General features: G+C 39.9%; 1 protein-coding gene across 6 annotated transcripts in view; it reads right to left on the bottom strand.

Moving 5' to 3' along the window:
* LOC113645143 (receptor-type tyrosine-protein phosphatase mu-like) overlaps nt 1-20,443 on the bottom strand; it is a 186,100-nt gene that overhangs the window by 122,887 nt on the left and 42,770 nt on the right. For 4 of the 6 annotated variants that reach the window (XM_047806456.1, XM_047806458.1, XM_027150480.2 and 1 more), the window contains exons 2-3: nt 15,535-15,834; nt 15,165-15,287 (exon numbers count right to left, since the gene is read on the bottom strand). In XM_047806456.1, coding sequence (XP_047662412.1) covers nt 15,165-15,287; nt 15,535-15,634 — 223 coding nt within the window. In that variant the 5' untranslated portion in view covers nt 15,635-15,834. The remainder of the gene's footprint in view (nt 1-15,164; nt 15,288-15,534; nt 15,835-20,443) is intronic. The other 2 variants (XM_047806457.1, XM_047806460.1) reach the window with 1 other exon arrangement.

Genomic DNA, 20,443 nt, shown 5'->3' with positions numbered 1-20,443 from the left:
GCTAAATTTCGTCATCGAGAAGGTGCTGCAAACAAGTTGCATGTGAAAGCTTTTTCCTTGAGATTATGTTGTTTTCGAAAGAGAAACTAACGCCTATGCAAAAGAGTCAAAAGAATAAAAGGGAGAATAGATATTGAAGAATCGAGATCAAAAAGGAAACTGAGAGTGCGAGGGCGAGACATGGAGCGTTGAGAAAAACCGAGCACGGGTCAATAACATATGACTGAGAAATTAGAAGAAAAAAAACAATGGCTTTGAAACGGCAGTGATTGTGTAGAAATAAGCAAAGACATTAAGGTCAGTGTGGAGACATAAGTAAAGAAGCTGTCGGTAAGACATTCTGTAGTTCCTGAGGAAGGAGAAGATGTGAAATATAAATGCAGCAATATAATGTAAAAGACTGAAGTATATGAGTTTGTAACGTTAAACCCCGTGACAAAAAGACATAATATAGACTTTCAGTTCTTACATTAAGATCCCATTGGCACAAATATCTTACATTTAGGATTTATGTGGAATCAGCACAACAGCACCACTAACGGTTATAAGAGAAATAAGAGAAACTGAATAGTATGAAACTTGAGGCTGGTCCATCAGGCCATCAGACTAATCAACAGCCATAACTAACAAAACATACAGCATACTTCCACAATATGGTATGCTACACACTGCACTAAAACTTCAACAGTTCAACACTGGACTACACACACACACACACACACACACACACACACACACACACACACACACACACACACACACACACACACACACACACACTGCATTCATACTGCATCTATATACACACTGCATGTAATTTAATATAACAATCTATCTGACAATAAGCTATCGGTACCACAGGACATTTCTGTATCTGTACAGTCTGTTGTATATATTACATGTATATAATACTATACACACACACACACACACATATATAATTCATACTGTATATAAAAGGTAGTGCATTGTAAATATGTCTAGTAGTGCACTGTGTGTACTGACTATGTATAAGCACATTGCATCTTTTCCATATTTTCCACATTTGCACATTTCAACTGGTACTAAGCATTTTGCACATTTTTTTAACCTGTTTGTAAATTGTTCTAATTTCTGTTTCTTAAATACTGTATGTAAACGGTTCTGCAATTTCTGGAGCTCGCTCCCAAAAAATTTCACTCACCACGGCACATGTGCTGTGGTGATGTGACAATAAAGGTGACTTGACTTGACTTGTCCTGATTTGCTTCTAGCTTCAGTCAGTAGATTTATGCAGCCTGGGTGATAATCCCATTAGATACAGTAATTCTAGATTTGATCTGACTGAGAAGGCGCACGTGTAATATAACTGTAGGTGTGATGAAGGTGAAAGTAGATTATGTACTAACTGATATCAGTCTTTTCACCTTAAATTGCCTCTGGAGGAGAAATAAAAAGTAGAAGGACTAATCACACCTTATCCAATCCAGAACAATGGACAGACTGTAGCACAGCTGTGAATTTAGTGTTGTTTTTGGATTGAATAATAGAGTTTAAACCAGGTCTGAAGTCAAGACCCCTGCTGTCGGGTCCAGTATCAAGAGAAGCGAGGTCGAGTCGAGACAAATGTTAATGGGGTCGAGGCCGAGTCAAGATTGAGTCCAAGTGAAAAAGATGAAAACCACTGAATCCCATTCTAAACCAAGTCTATTCTTTTTACTGGTCAGGCTAATTTATGCACTGTGCCAATTAGACGAAGTGTTATGACGATGGTTTCTAAAAGAAAACAGAAAAGGAAACATGAAAAGGAAAAACAATATCATTATTTCTACAAACATATTTAATGACACCAATGACCAAGTTCTGTCAGGACCACTTGTCAAATGAGAGTTGATTAGATGATAGCATACAGTTAGTGTTGGCGGTATGGTTCTGTCCGGGGCAGGAATCCGCGCGTCCGTCCTTGTGCATACATGGACCGAGTGGGGACAGCAGCAACTATAAAATAGAATAGACACCCCCACCCCCCCCCACCCCCAACAGAACCATTGATCATGCATAGATCATGCATTTTTATTTTTTTTTTGCAAAAATAAATGAATAAATGGATAAATAATAATTAGATAATTAGAGAGAGAGGGGGGGAACCTGGTCGACGAACACGGGTTCCGGCATGGTGGAGTCGGGGTTGGAGGAGGGAGTTTAAGTCGCAGCAGCAGCGATACGCTAGAAAGCGGCTCAGTGAATGGGAATTTAAATGGTCGGGTAATATGGATGACGTACTGTAACCGGATTGGTGCGCGTCGTGGACTGCTGATTAACAGCTGATGCACGCTTGACGACGTGGCCTGCCAGAACTAACGCAAAGCTTAATACTGAGATACCTAAGTGTGTGGACATTCAAATCTGACCATCAGACGCACATGTGGTTCTTCCGCGAACGTCTCTGTATGCTGTAAAGTTACGATTTCTCTTCACTTGCAACAAAGAGACCTCTGAGCACAAAGAAAGCTCCATGAAGACATGTTTTCCCAAGGCTGGAGTGGAAGAACTTGAGTGACCCCACAGAGCCCTGACTCAACCATACTGAACACCTTTGGAATGAAATGTAATTCCAACTGCGCCCCATGCCCTCTCACTCGACATCAGTGCCTGATCTCATTAATGCTCTTGGGGTGGAAATGAGCACGAATCCTTAAAGCCACAAACCCAAATCTGGTAAAATGGGAGTAAAATAATTAGAATGGAATGTTCAGAAATCATATATGGGTGTGATGCTATTTACCGTATAGTGTAAGTACAAATATCAATAAGTGAAAGTCAATTAGGAAAACCTCAGAACCGTGACCAGCCGTCACTCTTGACTTGGTTAATTAACTACCCTTTCACAGAGCAGATTGTAATTCTGGTTCAGCTCTGACGTACAGAGAATTGCCACTTGCTAAATGTGTATAGCTAATAGAATTTAAACTGTGTCCTGTGTCTAAAATGGCCTCTTACACTTTACTCAACAAACCGCAAGTGCATTAGGAGTGCATTTATATAAGCGCACTGATCTGCTGATTAATTTGTTTAGGTACATCGTTTTACAGTAGTAACAAATTAACTAGCAACCCGGTGTAATGCATTCAGCAAAATAATAATTCTCTTTCAATCTATTAACAACCTTCTCCCTAACAATAGCATGCTCAGAAGCCAATAAAAGCAGTGAGTTCTCACTTGCTTGGCCACAGCAGGTGTGTTGGAGTGGTTTCATAAAGACCACAGTACTCAGTCCAGTGTCTTGGGCATTCGACAGAATGACTTTATTATCAGATCAGCGGCACTTCGGATTGTAATGCAGCACCACAGAGCACGAGAGATTCTCAGTCTGATCTGAAGTCTACTGAATGCTTTTGTGCCCAAAAGTGAGATAATCAAGTGCAATCTGTGACACATACCAATCTGATCCTGCAGTGAATTTAAAAAAAGAAATAAATAAATGCTAGATTCTTATAAAAAATTAGGCTGGGAAAAAAAAAAAATGAACACTAGGGTATAGCCATTATCATTTCTAGCACTTCTTCATGAAATAAACCCATTGAGCCTTATGCCTGCTTTGACTTTTAGATCCAATCAAGGCTGTGTATGCTCTGGAAATATCAAAGAAAGGAGTTTTACCGGTTTTCTATTCTGAATCCCATATTTATTTTATACTCACTTATACTTTCACTTCATAGTCATTTACATAAATGAACTGAGCAACGAGTCCTTTATCCGGTGCATTTGGTTGAGGACCGCAGGCTAGCTGGGTTTCTCCATAACTAGCTGACGTACTAACTACATTTATCAGCCAAAAAAAAAAAAGATCAGTACTGCTGTATTTGAAACCCTTCATTTTATGTAGGTTTAGATTTAGTTGGCATACGTCTGACTACTGTACAACGTTATAACACTACCTGTTATATTAACAGAAGAGTAATATGATAGAGCTGGAAACTGCATGTTCCCTGATTCTGACCTGATCGTCCGTTGTTCAACCATGCAAGTTAATTAATTCGACTAGCAAAAGGCGACATGTGCAATGCAGCAGATGATTTGACCCACGGTGAGTACTGATGCTATAGTTACTGCACGTTTTGATTAAAAAAACATACCAAATGAAAACTTTTCTTTTGCAAATGTCAACAGTGTCTTGTTTTTTTTCTTTCTTTCTCTAGTTGCTGAAGAAAAAACTGGTGACCAATAACCTACTGAGCATATTGTCAGTAGTGCAGCTATGAATAAAATAAAAAACTATTAGCTGTGACACATGTTTTTTGTCCTGGGTACCCAGGCTGGTGATTTGCCCACCCCTGGGCATCATATATCCCTCACAAAGCTCATCATAAAGGACAGGATGCTCACATAAAAACAACTGAACAAAATTTAATGTAAAATGTCTGTTACTGGGGAGCGAAATGAGTCCTTCATATATAAGAATCATGTGCAGTGAAAGACACCGTTAATAGTTTCGACCAATGAGGTCTAATCAATACAAGACTATTATAAATAAAAACCATTCAAAAAATTGGACACTGGACATCAGCACTGCGAGCTTACTGAATACATACGAATGAATATATAGCTTTTCTGTGACTACTAAACACAACTCTTATTCCAATTAAACACACAGTGGCTGCATACTGGAGCGGACATCCTGTTTGTGTAAAACCAGAGACAGTGCTTAAGACCACGTGCTTGACAAAGCCCTGGCAGCTCTGAAAAGGTGTGACCATTACCTGTGGCCTGCCATGGTTACGCTAATTTACCCAGTGGCCCCTGCTGCAGACTTGCGCACGCTCGGCTTGCTGCGGGGGTGATGCTGGAAGGTTTTTTTTTTCCTCAGGAAACAAGGCATCTGAGGCTTCATTAAGATCTGACTGCACTGCTGGGTGGGCTTGTCACACTAATGTCACAGCTAATTAAAAACATGCGCTTAAATAAGCCTTTTGAACACCCAAACTTTTGCATGTGCATCATGCAAAACAGCACAGGAAGAAAAATCTCATTAAATGGAAACTGAAACCAGAGATCTCAAAAAGCTATGAATAAGAGCCTTATTGTAAGTAAAGAAACTCTCGTGTGCGGCGTTATATCCAATATTTTGTTTAATTCATATTAAAACAATTCATTGCACGCTGAAGTGACTGGCATGACTGATATAGTTTGCTTTCAGCAAATACATGTCTATTTCTCTGTTCAGTAACTGTGACAAATAAGAACGCCTGATTTTATGGGAAATGAATATTTCAGGCAGCAATTTGAATAAAATATCAGACAGGTGCGTTTCTGTTGCGATAGTATAATCAAATGTGGAACTGATTATGCCACAAAGCGATTCGGAAAGTCAGCAAAGGTTGTAATTTACAGGAATGGTGTCATGTTCGCTCTTGCCCTATATCCTGTCTATTTACACATCCCAGAGATAAAAATGAAAAAGTTAACCTTTAATCAAACAAAAAAAAAAGAAAGAAGGAAAGAAAGAAACATAGATAACTACCCTATAAAATACAAAAAATACATATACAATGAAAAACAGAGAGTAGTTTTGAATTATTCTGTTGATTTAAAAGAGATATTTAAAAAGAGCCGCACATCAAACATGGCTAGCTCTGTTATTCATTTTCCAAGCTTCAAAATGAAATCCTTGACCAAGCACTTACAGCATATTTGGTGTGCCATCTGTAAGGTGGTTGAAGACCGAGCTGTGACTGATTTTTATGTTTTCTATCAATATTGCAGCGAGAAGCATACACTGCCTCCAAAAGGAATTTCCAACAAGGAGAGCAGAAATACCCTATTAAGCCTTCTATGAGTCCAGGTTACCTTTCCTCAATATCTTACCTGCATAAATTGTTGATGACTATTTAGTCTTCAACATTTCTGGAGAGTTTAATTACACAAAGTGAATATAAGAAACAGACTGAAAACAGTAATACCCTAAAACAAACAGTGTTAAGAGATTGCAACTGGTTCTACACAACTGTACTACAAAAGCCATTGTTAGTGGATCGAGCAGAGTTGGACCTCTCTAAACGGTTAAGCTTTTTTTCTTTGATTCGTAACTGGGTAGGATGGAGTTCCTGACCACCTGAAGGAGTATTTGTTCCAGTGCACCTAGTAAACAGATACCTTTGAACCAATGCAAGGTTTGATTCAAGCACCCACAAGAGCGTGGTACTGTAGTGGTAAAGATAGCTAAGAAATACTGCTGATAAAACGTCTGAAATGCTAATGGTAGAATGATAAATAAGAAGGAGCCTTGGAACATCCACACTTTTCTTTATCTGATCTTCTGTGTACTACCATGTCTGAGCATGTCCAGCTGAGAGAACCCGTTTGGTTTCAAGATGCACACATTGGACTCACGATACTACAGTAAGTCTGTGTTCTTTTCTAAAGGTTTATCTCAACATGCCCTAATGAGGTAGTTGTGAGGGACCTGTTTGGATCATCATTCCATTGTCTTATTTTTGTAGACACTGTTTGGGTCGCCAAATCCAAATCCCATCTTCTGAGAATGTATCTGAAAATGCCTTTGGTGTGCCCCATGTGGAATCAGCCCTTTCACCTGAGGCCCAGAGGACCAAGTCTTGTTTGCTAAAGGATCCTGTTTTCCTACAGTACTTTGCATACCACACTGTCAGCATGCACAGCCTCTAGAAACCAGCTCCAGCACAAACTCCCCTAATGGATATTACTGTGGGTTCCAATCTGGTCAGTAATTCAGCATCTTTTAATTTTAGTGTAACCACAAACATGAACTCAACCTCTGCCTTTTGTCTCCGCTTGCCGCACTTGCCGCAGCTGACTCCCTTATCCCCATTATAATTTCAGACTTAAATTGGGTTAACAGTATTTGTGGCATGCGCTGCACTGTCTCTCAGGTTGGGTTGAATTCTGAAAAAATAATTGACAATACAGCAGTCTTTTTTTTAATTAATGCTTAACACAGTGAAAAGTTTGAAGATGGTGTAAATGGATATTGTAAATGTAAATGGACATTATCCATAAAAACCATGATCTTGATCTTAGCATAGTCCTTTTAGTTTTTTTCCAGGTTGAATTCCCACTATCCTGAGTGCTCCAAATGGACTTTTTGTAATTTCTCTTTATTACTTTGAAAACAGTATCCTGGACAAAACAATAATTCACAACAATATAAAGTACTGAATGGAAAAAGCGGAGAACTTGATGAATAATTAAAACCAAACAGGACATATTGATCAAACTCAGCTTTGGGGGAGAAACGATCCGTTTTCATTTTTCATATCCACATTGCTGAATGGGGGAAAAATATTCTGCATTCTAGAGAAATATTTGCCAAAAAGGTGTTGCATAATCTTATTTAGTGCAAGGCAACATCAGACTGTGTGCCAAATCAATAATCGAGTCTATAGGTTTGGATGTTGGGAAAATCTTTGTGTCACTGTGGCTTCAGCCATGGATGAAATGAATGACATAATTTGCAGTAATGAATGACACTCATTATTTTACTCCAGTTCAGGTCCCGAACCCCGTGAAAATCATTATGAGGTTGGAAATCAAGATGAAGTGCCATTCTTTAGACCCAAAACCTCCAGTTCTCATTTATTAATAAAACTGAGAGAGGTCACACTCTGGGAAAAGCTTGCTAGCTGCTCGAAAATGTCAATGAGGACAAGGCTATTCTCACATTTTGCCACCAATCAAAAATACTCTCACTGTGAGGTTAGGCAGGCTAACGTGAGGAGCCGTGGCCTCGACTCAATTTTTACTAAGGCCTCTCCAGATCTTTCTCCCACTCCACTCTCCATCCTTTCTAATGGAAAAATGAGAGGTGGAATAACACTGATGATGCAGTTCCCTTATAGAAAGGTCTCTGTAACTCACTGATGAAAAATATTTTCACTAATTATCCACTCACTCGTTGATATTTGTGTAGCTTTGTAAAGAATTTAATGAATCTAAACCATTTTTAAATACAAACTCCATCTTGCTTAGCTTTGAGCTAACTGGCCATTTCAAAGTCACAATATTATTTTATCATCACAGATTTCTTTAGTTTTATCTAAACACTGTAATCACATGAGATTCCTAAACAAGTGTAAATCTTAGAAATGCTGGAAGTTTTGTTTCCAATATAGAAGAACAAAGTCGACAAAAGCAAAGAAGCTGTAGATTCTTCATGAACAATTCCTGAATACTGTTAAAATCAATAAATTGCTTTGCATATCGAATCAAAGCTACCTCAGAGTTACCTACATAGATTGGGCTTTGCTGCCACAAGCAGTAAACAGATTAATCATGTTATTGCTCTCATCACATGCAGGTTCAGCAATAAGAATGAAATACAGTTCCCCTGGAATCGCAGTGCTACTCTTTACAAGAATTAGTGACAAACAAGAGGACAGGAAAATGTTTGTGTGGGACTGTTTTTTTTTGAACAAATCCTACCCACTTTCACTGAAAGTCTGAACAGTCCTGCCCACTCTCCCTGAAAGTTTATCAATCCCGCCCACTCTCCTAAAAGTTTATCAATACCATACATTCTCTCTGAAAGTTTGTCCAATCCCACCTACTCTCACTGAAAGTTTGTCCAATTCCACCCCCTCCATTGAAGATCTGTCTCACTGAAAGTCTGACCAGTCCTATACACTCTTACTAAAAGGTTTACTGATACCAACCACTCTCACTGAAAGTCCCACCAGTCCCATACACTCTTACTGAAAGGTTTACTGATCTCATACACCCTTACATAAAGGTTTATCAATCATTACCCTTCTCACTGAAAGTCTGACCCGTCCCATACACTCTTACTGAAAGGATTACAGATCAAAACCACTCTCAATGAAAGTCTGACCAGTCCCATACACTCTAACTGAAAGGTTTACTGATCCCAACCACTGTCAATGAAAGTCTGACCAGTCCCATACACTCTAACTGAAAGGTTTACTGATCCCAACCACTGTCAATGAAAGTCTGACCAGTCCCATACACTCTAACTGAAAGGTTTACTGATCCCAACCACTGTCAATGAAAGTCTGACCAGTCCCAACCACTCTTACTGAAATTTGACCAATCCTATACACTCTTACTGAAAGGTTTACCGACCCCAACCACTCTCACTATAAGACTGTCCAACCCCAACCACTGTCACTGAATGTCTGACCCGTCCCATACACTCTTACTGAAAGGATTACTGACCAAAACCACTCTCACTGAAAGTCCCACCAGTCCCATACACTCTTACTGAAAGGTTTACTGATCTCATACACCCTTACATAAAGGTTTATCAATCATTACCCTTCTCACTGAAAGTCTGACCCGTCCTTCCCACTCTTGACACTTTAGTGATAATAAACAATCTAACTGATCACACCTAAGCAACAAAAACATAACTTTGATAACAGTGGGTTTGTTCAAGCAAAAGGTTCTATATTAGTGCATTTAGCAGATGCACTTCTCCATATTATATGCTGTATATCAGGAAATGAAGGCTGAAGAAGAGACTGTAAGAAGACAGTTCTGCTTGCTGTCATGAATTCAAATATGGATGCTTGTGCTTTGCTACTTGCCCCATAATCATATAAAGAGGTCATTGCTCACCTCTTTGACTTTCCTCAAAGATTAAACAAACAGAATCTAATTAGCTTATTTTCACATAACAGTTGTGCCTTCCCTTTTAACGGTTTTCATGTCTGGCTGATGTGATTCAGATGCCTAATGTCCTTCAGTCCGGCTTCCACACATGCCTCACTTCACTTTGGAATGACAATGCCAGCAACTTTTGGATGCACAGACGGGGGTAAAGTAAAGCATTATGCAGAGTGCTTAATTCGGTTAATGAGGCTGAGAAAATGAACACAACTAATTCCGAGTCAAGACTTCATTAAAATAATGACTTTTGATCTTGAGAGATGAATATTCTGGATTTCTGGATGGCACAAACCAAAACATAGTAACATTTGGCATGGAAATTAATAAAAAACGAAATAAATATGAAGTATTCCATTGAGACAAGCGACAGAAAATACTAACTGCTGTTAGAAAATAGATGAGAAATGTTATATTGGTTAAAAACATTCCGTGTGCATCTGGTGCAATATATACGCATATTCTTTGAAGTGATTACTTGATTTAGTCCTTGTAGGAAAAAAAAACGCAACACTCTCCTGCCTTAACACCTTGAGTAATGAAACTCTCCTTGTCAACTAGAAGCTGAATTTTTTTTCCCGCTTGCACACATATTTTTGCATAGTCATTTGCAACCAAGACAATAAGGCATTCAGGCTTAGCAAAGATTGATATAGTATTTAGCATAATAGAGCGCGGGTGGGAAAAAAAAGCTAATTAATCTAGGCTAGAAGACCCCCATTTCCATCGTGCCCTGCCTATTATTTCCCACAAGACTACTCTGGGGACCCACAGCACTGCTCCTGCCAGCCTGCTACACTCAAAAGGAGCGGGCAAAGCAAAGACATAAAGACAAACTGCGAGAGGGAAGCGAGGAAGTCAGAAATACTTGGGGGCTTGCTTGGGCCTTTGTTCAGAAGTGAGAAATTCTAACAAAAAAAGTAGAGCACCAATTAGAGTTCATTACAGACTGCGTTTTACAGCAAGGTCAGATCCCAGCAGGACTTTTACATAGAGAAGCAACTTTTTCACCCGCGGCATGTCTTCAAAAGTATTTGCCATGTGTTAGAGTCATTTGTTTCATTTGCTATTCCTGTGAAGCAAAACAACTCTTAATTATGATCACTTTTTCAAAAGCAGCGCAACCAAAACATCTTGCAAGCAGGATCACTTTCAGTGGTTTAACCTGCTGGAAGCACTGAACCGGCCTTCAGATTCTAACAAGATCCAACATTTCTCATCTCAGAAAATTACAGACAAAAAAAAAGTGTATTTGATGAGGATTGGGAAATAACAGTAATGGAAATTCTACAATGAACTGTAAAAAGAATCACGACCCCCCCTGAGGACAGATTAATTTAACAAACAAATGAATAAAAAACATAGGAAAATATGTTGCTGCAATACTATTGTGGCTAACTATTGGAGGCGGATAGAACCCATAATGAACAACATTTGAAAATCACATACGCTGTGGTTAAGTTATAAGGACCCCACTTTGGACCAAGTTACCATTTCACCAGTTCTTCTCAGTCTTTCAGGTCTGCTGTGAAAGGAAAATGAGTGAAAGACGTTGAGAAGGTATAGTGTGCTATGTGAAGTAAAGGCTTTACTGTGTGCAATCCAGTTATCATCCTAGCTGAACATGCAGCTGATCTCAAATAAGAAAATAAAACCTTAGAAATGAAAAATATGATAAAAAAATAAATAGTTGAGAAAAAAAATGGAATAGATGATAAAACTAATCCTGGAGAACACAGTAGGGTAACAAACCAGAGCTAAGATGGGATAGAGAAAGGACAGAAACCAATACAGGGAAAAAAATCAAAAGCACCTGGAGACCTAAAGTGAAGGGAACTCATGACAGATGGGTCTTCTTTGTTAAGAGTGTGTAGCTAGTTTTCCTCATCATGAAAATGAGGTTCCTGTGCATCTATATAAGCTTCTCTAAGTCATGTTAAAGCTGCCAAATCATGCATTCGGCTCCTGGCCCTTTCATCAAACAAACAGAGCACCCATTTGGGCATCTCACAAAAATTCAAATTTTTCTCACAAGCATTTATATGGTTTCTGGTCTTCATACTGTAACCCCAGCATGTTGGGTTTGTGTGTTTTCCCTTTGTTACAGGGTGCATCAAGAGGTTCTAGGTGTTTCTTGTTGGTATTTACATACAGTAGCAGATGTTCTGCTTCATGTCGGCTGTTGAACATTTAAAAATTTTCGAGAAAATCAAGAGTAATTACTTAGAGCTTTTCCCAAACGTTGCTTCACCCATCAGTGCACCGCTCATGCATGGCTCTGATATGAGGTTGCAAAGGATTTCATGTCTCATTTCCCTTCATATTCAGTTGTGTTAACTGATCAGAAATATTATTTCAGAAAATAGCAAAGAACTGTGAAGAAAGTGTAAAAACTGGCTGTGTACTTTGAACTATTAAATAGGTCAAACATTTCAATGTAATTTATCAGTCACAGCATGTTGCCATTGTTGCCATTGCTTATGTCTTTAAATGGCTCACTGCTGGAAGTCTTCAGCACACATTAGGTGATTTATTTTTATTTTTTTATTTTTTTTGTTTGCTGCTATGGCTGTTAGTCTGCAACGACTTTGACTCTAAAAGCGAGCCCTTGTGCAGCCATGACTTACTCAAATTCAAAACCTTTTTTTAAAGTATCTTAAAAAGAGAATGATACAGACTTTTGGAGTCGATCAATATAGCTGGTCTTCTGCAACACGAGAATATCAATTTGGCGTTGGGTGATTGATCTGCCAGTATGTACAACCAGCTTTGATCTGAACACATAAGAGCTCCTTTGGGGTGCTTTAAACTTTAAAAAGCGTTGGGCAAACAGTCATGCGCTGTGCTTTCAGGCACCTTCTGCTCCAGGCATGAGATGGCCAGGCGGCTGCATGCTGTCGCAGGTGACTAATCTCACCGGGATTGTGTGCCTCTGATTATGCTTGTTTATCTCTTAAGGTCTGAATATGTGTGTGCATGTTCACAAGGGTATCAACACCACCAACCATGATTACATTACACAGTGAATAAGTCAGTAGTTGGTGTTTGTGTGAGCGTGACTTGTTTATAATTCATGATAATATGGTCAATATGCTCAGAGAGAAGTGAATAAATTAAGTTAGCATGTTTGTGCGCATTTGCCATCTTGCCATCTGTGGCCATGTTGCATGTGATTCATGTAAACATGACGCCTATTAGAGGAAAAACAATCAAATCTGCATGGACACTCCAGAAAACAGGAGGGCTCTCTCGTGTGTACTCTCTCATCCTCTATTATATCCTTCACATAGAAAGACAGATATACAATATGCTGAAAGGTAGATCAGTGCATTGTCTGGTACTTAAGATGTTCATAGAGAGGGATCGAGCCAGAAACCGCTAATTAACTCCAGTTAAAGAGGGAGCGTGGAAGAAGGCCTTGTAAATGCCCAGCCTGAGGGGAAGATATGATCACAGTGTCATGCAAATGGAAGCTTCTAGACAAATGATCAGCTTGGAGATGCTACATGGAGAGACAGAGTGTCCATTTACAGGTCAGAACTAGACAGTAGATGGCATTTTATCTTTCCTTCTCTTCACACACACACACACACACACACACACACACACACACACACACACACACACACACACACACACACACACACACACAGATCAATTCCAGCAAAGTAAATGTGTTTCGCTTTGTCAGTTCATTTCTCCTGAGTTGCAATCATCCTCACTGAACACACACACACACACACACACACACACACACACACACACACACACACACACACACACACACACACACACACTTCAATACAACACAAAGACACCTCAGAATTAGTGCAGGCCTCTTATTAAATTCTATGGCTGCTGCTCAATTGACTTCTCTTGTCACTCTGAGGGAGAAAAGGAGAAAGGAGGGAAGGAGGAGGAGGAGGAGGAGGAGGAGGAGGAGGAGGAGGAACGTGACGGACACGATCTATCTTTCGGCACTGTGTGTATATGTGGATTTGTGTGTGTGCCCATTTGATTTAATAGGGAAACAATATTCATTCAATTAGAGTGCTATCTTTGTGATGACGTGGGGGGAAAATGGCTTAAGTCTTGATTTAATCCTGCAGGTGCTGACAGTCTCATCTCTGCTCCTGACTCATCTCAAATCAAATCAAAATTCACTGTTAGAAGAGTAAAGACAAAAAGAAAAAAAGCAAAGGGAAGAAACGCAGATATGGTAAGGCATGAGAAACAAACAAATATTGTAGGATGGCAAATATACTTTGGGGTAAAATAATGTAAACAGATGAGCAACTTTTAAAATTAAGATTCAATCCACGACTTTTGTTCTTCATCCCATCAACTGGCTGCAACGCTGATATTGATGTGAGAGCTGCCAATACGGGAAGCGGTGATCTCATTTTAGAGCCATTAATTCATTTGTACCTGCAGTCAGATCTGGAGCTGTATTACTGTTGGGAACTTACAAGTTGGGAAGAGTGACAGCTGTGGCCATTGCAGCATTTGTTTTATTTATTTATTTTTATTTCTAAGCCATTTCCCTGAGGTTTAATCTCTTTAAGCACTATCCCCTGCAGGTAGGAGCTTCAGCCCAGCTTTTGTGCTGTTTTATGGAACTATAAATCCATGAAACATGATGTTAATTACACTGTAAAGAATCCGTTTGTCTTACTTTGTCTGTCAACAAGCTACTCTCAATAAAGACATAAACATCTCTGACACGTACAGAACTGGTGTGTTTGATTCGAGAAGGCTACGAACCATTGTCTTGTTTTTTCCACACAAAAATGTCTTTCGTTTCAAATTCTTATTCACTATGATCAGTAGCCTGGGCACCAGGTCACATCTTACATCACGATTAGCATAGAGTAGACTAACACACACACTCCCAGCAACACAGTAGTAACCTGTTGTTCTTCTTGTTGTTGTTTTAAATCGAATGTTACTAATGTAAATGTTATCAAAAGTAACTGATATTTTAAAACATCCTCCACCTTTTCAATCACATGCTAGTCCTTACCCACCTGGGGTAGCCTGCGAGGATGATGAAGGCTAACACATAACACATTCTCCAAGGCATGACCACCTTTGCCACCTACCTACAGAATACCTTGAACTAACACACACACCACACACAGTGGGCTCACAGTGTCAGCGAGAGCATGAAGTCCCTCCCACCCAAATAACACAGATAACTCAGGATCTTCTGATGACAGACCAAATGCTCACAGGCATTGTGTAAGTGTACAAGCACTGGCGCTATACAGATAACTAGATATCTTCCTACAGTACAACGTTCTCTTAGCAGAAACCTGTTGCTCTCTGCTGAATCACTTGTAAGTCACATTAAAGAAAAGTGTTTTCCAAAAAAAAAAAATATAATGTATTGTAAATTTACTAATATAATAAAGTAAATTGTTATATAAATATATCTGAATCAGTTATATCAGTTAGAAGAACGTGCATGTGGGTGGTTATTTTGGTTGTGAAGCTTGTTTGGTTATGAGAGTTTATGTAAAGCTCACCAGGAGGCATCCATTGGTTTGCAGAAGGTTTTTCTTTGGTGTTGACCTGCTCCCACTCAAGGTCGTCATCTCGTCCCTGGCTGTAGCCGCACGCCCCAAACGGCTTCTCGAAGTTGCAATCACCTGCGACAGAAGAGAAGGGGAATTAATATCGCTGTAGCGTTTTCCATTAACTCGTGTTGAAAATAAATGAACATATAAAGTATGTTCTCGCCCCCTATTTTTCACCACCTCCTCCTCCTCCTCCTCCTCTTCCCCTTTCCTGTCTCTAATACGGGTGTTCATAATGCAATCTGCCAAACAATGAGTGCAGTTTTAAGTGAGATGGAGAGAAGGATGGGTGCGCCAGACGCACAGTAACATATATTACCATCATTAGGTGCGCGGCAGGCCAATTCCACAGTGACAGAAATGAAGTGTCCAAACTCCATCATCGTTAAGCGCTGTGCTCCTGTCGCGCCATCGGGCATAAATTTGATTCATTTTCCTGCTGGTATGAGACCAAACTTCCCTCGCCGATCATCTCACGTTTAGCTCTCATCTATCCTAATCCTTCCCGCGGGACGCACGTGTGCATTCACGTACGCAGCGAGTTGATGAAGATGTGACCACACACATGCAGTGAAGTGTGTGCGTCTTCTGAGTTATAGTGCCATTATTTTAATGACACCTGAGAAAAAAGAAAGACATCAAGAAGAAAGCAGAAACTAATTTTTTGCTAGCCGGAAGCTAGGCTCTCATCTAGCATTCAAATCTGTCAGAAAAAACTACCTAAACGAAGTAAGAGGCTTTTGGTGGCAAGATTAAAGGGGCACTTTTTACTTTGTTTTAAGCTGATACTGATTATTCACTCGATACTTAACTGCTCTTGTTTATAACGAATTAATGTAAAAATGAATGTCTTTCACATATTAAAACGTGTTCAAGGACTGATTTTTTCTTTCTTTCATATTTTACATTCTGAACAAAATGAGCTCCCAGCCTCTGTTCACACAGCCGCCGGCTATTTTCATCTGCACTGTACTTTACACCAAACACCAAACTATACTACAGTATACTAAAGTTTTTCCACTGGTGAGACACTGTGACACCGGTGGACATGGACATTACTGACAGCTTTGTTTGCGTCGTTGCTGAGGGAGCACTGAAGTGAGGAAACACAGGAAAAAGAGCTACAATCTCAATACTTTAGATCACAGTAACTGAATGCCTTGTTTTTGACAAGGATTATTGCATCATCTGCCATTTTGAATATCAACTGGCTTCACCTGCTACACCACGAACGAAAATCTCTTTTCCACAGTTCCTGTGGCATCTTTTATTAAATAATTACACTTATGAGACCCTATTTCTAGACATTTTACTAATATCAAACTTCAAATAACCCTGTTTCTTATCATTTAGAGAAATCCCCACTATTTCAGTCAGATACTTAGTACATCAAATTATTTTTTTTTGTTTGTTTTTTTTTACCAACAAAGCAGTGTCCAAGCTTCTGAAGTCGGTCTGTCTGTAAAAACTCTACACAACAGAACAAATTTGCAGGACAGTTTGGTTTGATGGTGTGTTGCTAAACTATTGTAATGAGCCATTACAGGAGAGCAGTAGTTAAACTGTAGCGCTGGTTTAAGTGAGCAGTTGTGCGGCAGACAGCAGGTGCACACGATTATTGTAATTTTAACCACGTCACTTAGAAATCCAGAGAAAGGCTTTTCCCTCTCGCATCTACACGCTAAGTGCATTCTGAACAACCTTAAGCGAGGCCTGAAACATTATGCACTCTCCACAGCAAATGGAAAACAAAGGTGCAATGCATCAATATTTTAAGAGGCCACACACAAGGCTATAATAAATCTACACAGGGGCAGGAACATGAATGTGCACACCTCCTCATTCTTAGCCTCACTCATGCACAGGAGTAGACATATACACACCATCTGTCATAGGTATACGTTCACACTCGCGCTCGTACGGCACTTTCTCCATTGTGTGCTGTTGCGTGCGTCTTCTCAGAAAGTCCGAAACGTTGAGGTTTTTTACTCTCTCGGGGCTTTAGAGTAGCATTGTATCAGCATGCCAAGACCAATCCATCATAACCTCTAAAGCATGATACTTATTCTTCTATGGAGTGTGTGTGTGTGTGTGTGTGTGTGTGTGTGTGTGTGTGTGTGTGTGTGTGTGTGTGTGTGTGTGTGTGTGTGTGTGTGTGCGTGCGTGTGCTTTTTGTTTTGCTGCCTTCATCTAAGAGATGACATTTAAAGCAAATGGCCAAATGAGGCTGCAAATGAGCCCCAGCGTGCTCTCTCTCTCACATTATCATCGACACCCGGACTGCCTAATGGCGTACTTGTGCTCTTGTGTAAGCTTGGGCATGCGTGCATTCAATAGGCAAAGCAAATTCTTGCACTAAGATGTTTGATGTTTGTGGTGTTTTTGTGTGAAATCCTCCTTGGAGATAAGCAGGATGTTTTGTCTGGGGTTGAGGTTTTATGCTATGGCTGGGTTTTAAAGCCGGCTTGTTAGCTGATAGCTGATAGATACGTCTATATTGTCTGCATCCGAATTTGCTGCTCTTTGCTGATGGATTCTTGTTTCTTGTCTGTCTCGGATATGGAAAGAACATTAAGGAGGTCTCAGTAAAAAAAAGAAAAGAAAGGAAAAAGAATAGAGTGAAAAGACTGGAGAATGGCCTTGTCATCCTTTTCTCACAGTGCTGTCAGGAGACTCTGGAAGGAGCGAATGGAAACTCTTCTGTCTGGAAAATGCAGACAGCTGAGTTGAAGTTGTCGAAGCCTTCCAGATTTCAATGCTAGTGGATTTGCTAGGCTTTCAATAACATATTGGGTACGGAATAGGTGAGGAATGAACCACGACTGTGCCATAGTGGAAACAATCATCCATGGACTAGTGTATCAATCACTGCCTGACACAAATCTCTTAGTACCACCCTGAAGTTAATTGTTTTCTAATAACTGCATGTCTCGAAGTGTTTATTCCTCTTATACCACAGCAATTTGTCAAATAAGACTTTTTATTATTATATTTCATTAAAGAAAGTCCACTTACTTTATTCATTTAATTTCATGAAGACAAGTTAAACAATTTGGATTCTTTTATAACATGATACTAGAAACAAAATACAAATTTTAATGTTTAAAGTTACTATTTATCGCTAACATCTATCCCTAATGAGCAAACCTGAGGTGACGGTGACAAGGAAAGGAAGAATACGATATGAGGAAGAAGCCTTGAGAGGAACCAGACTCAAAAGGGAACGCATGCTCATTGGAGTGACACTGAATATAATATAAATGTAAATAATGTCCTTTCTACAACAGGTTGTAGTCGAGTAGAATTGTGTAACCAAGAGCTCCTGAGGAACTTAGCAGGTGTCAGGGTCATTTCTGAGTTCATTACAGACTCGACACTAATTCCTTCCTGCCGAAGTCTTCAAATGATTGCTGATGAAGACCCGAGCACAAAGAGAATGACCACAGACATTCCTTCATTCGTTCCTTCATTCCTTCCTTTTTTCCTCTCTCTTGAATTTAATGAGTCAAAAATGCAGCTTGTCATGTGACCAGGAAACCACAAGCACATGTATGATGGAAAACTTTGTTACACAAAGCTGACACTGGAGACTCCTTCCATAACTGTTACACTATTTATCTTAAGTGTCTGTCAAGTCATTTATTTACAGTAAGTCTAATAGTAACAGAGCTGCTGTTATGCAAAATGAATCTTCACCATCTGATCAGTCAGATTTGAGATTTCAGCAGTATTGTGTAGTATTTTGAACTAATGCCTCTGTTTTGAGTGTGACCGTGTGCTGAGTGGCGGGACGATACGATTCTGTCCGGCTTTTCATTTTTCTCCACCGAGGTATTTAAACTCTGTCTCATTAGCCGTGGAAAGCCTTTGTGGATATAATTCTTCAGTCAGAAAGTGTCAGCATCCCATTTTTGCATCCCATAGTTAACAAATATAGAAAAACATGTTGTCTGATTTAGAGTAGAGCTCTTGTGAGAGTCAATTTCACAAATTTGCATAGGATCCAATAAGATCTTAGTGTCAGCTCCAGTGTTACTTACGCTGTACTTTAAATGCTGCTGCTGGTATCACGCTTACTCTAATTAACAGAGCCGGTCAGCGGTGTGCCAACAGATTCCTCTCTGTCTCCTAATGAGGACCCCGAGTGTGTTCACCGGGTCACTGGGCTGGTTATGTGGCCCCAGCTGTGCAGCCAGATGCTCAAACGGCTTGACGAGGGAGTGCCAAACCAACCTTGCAAAACACCGTGCCAATAGTGCCAATTAGCTCAGACTGACAAGATCGCTCATACTACAATCAGACAACCTTTTTCTTTTAATAGTATGAACAGAGACAACACCCGGTACCCCTGCCATCCCTGAGGCTTCCTACTTTTCCTTAACAGCTTCCCAAGAGAGGGATAAATGTGACTTGTGTCAGTCTTTCTGAGAGCTAAACCTCCTTGTTTAGTGTTTTGCTTTTCCTGCTGAATGATGCAGCTCGGCATAAGCAGGAGCAGGTTAGTATGCTGTTTAATATGCAGTGTCATACATCAAAAAGACAAATGCAGAGAAAACGAGGGCACTGGCAGCCTCCAACATGGCAGCTCTGTGGAGAAGAGCCGGGGCTGTCATTGAAAGCTCTCCGCTGAATACTTCACATGCCGCTAATCTTTTATATATTTTCAAAGGCCGTTTCTGCCCTACATGAGGCGCTCGGAGCAGCATGAAGCCCTTAGCATGTGTGTGTGTGTGTGTGTGTGTGAGTCTGTGTGAGGCCCACAGCGTGTGTTGGCAAACACTGACTTAATGTCAGCCCATTGATCATCTGTGTATGCATTCAACAGATGTACGTTTGCTCCCGTGTGCGTAAATCTTTGATTTTGCGTCGTGGAGTCGTGGGGTCTGAATTAGCTTCCGTCAATGTTCAGTCATTATGCTCCCAAATTTCAACATCCTATATAGCATACATACAAACACACACTGCTGAAAGAGGGTGTTTTTGTGATTAAGTAGTCACTGAATGTGTCAGGAGCGATATCTTTTGACTCACTAATGCACTAATGCCAAAATGTCACTTTAAAACACTGAACAAAGAAAGGACATGGAGTCAATGCAGATAAAACTGAATTAGCTAAGATTAACTAAGCTAAAGTAGAATTAATTTACCGGCGTTTTAGCATTCTGCTCATGGAATAAGTATTTGTTTATTCAATGTTGTTTTTTTTCCTTCTGTTCTTATTGCTTAGA

Source organism: Tachysurus fulvidraco, chromosome 22, assembly GCF_022655615.1.
Source record: "Tachysurus fulvidraco isolate hzauxx_2018 chromosome 22, HZAU_PFXX_2.0, whole genome shotgun sequence".
NCBI lineage: Eukaryota > Metazoa > Chordata > Actinopteri > Siluriformes > Bagridae > Tachysurus > Tachysurus fulvidraco.
This window is presented reverse-complemented; position numbering and strand designations above follow the sequence as displayed.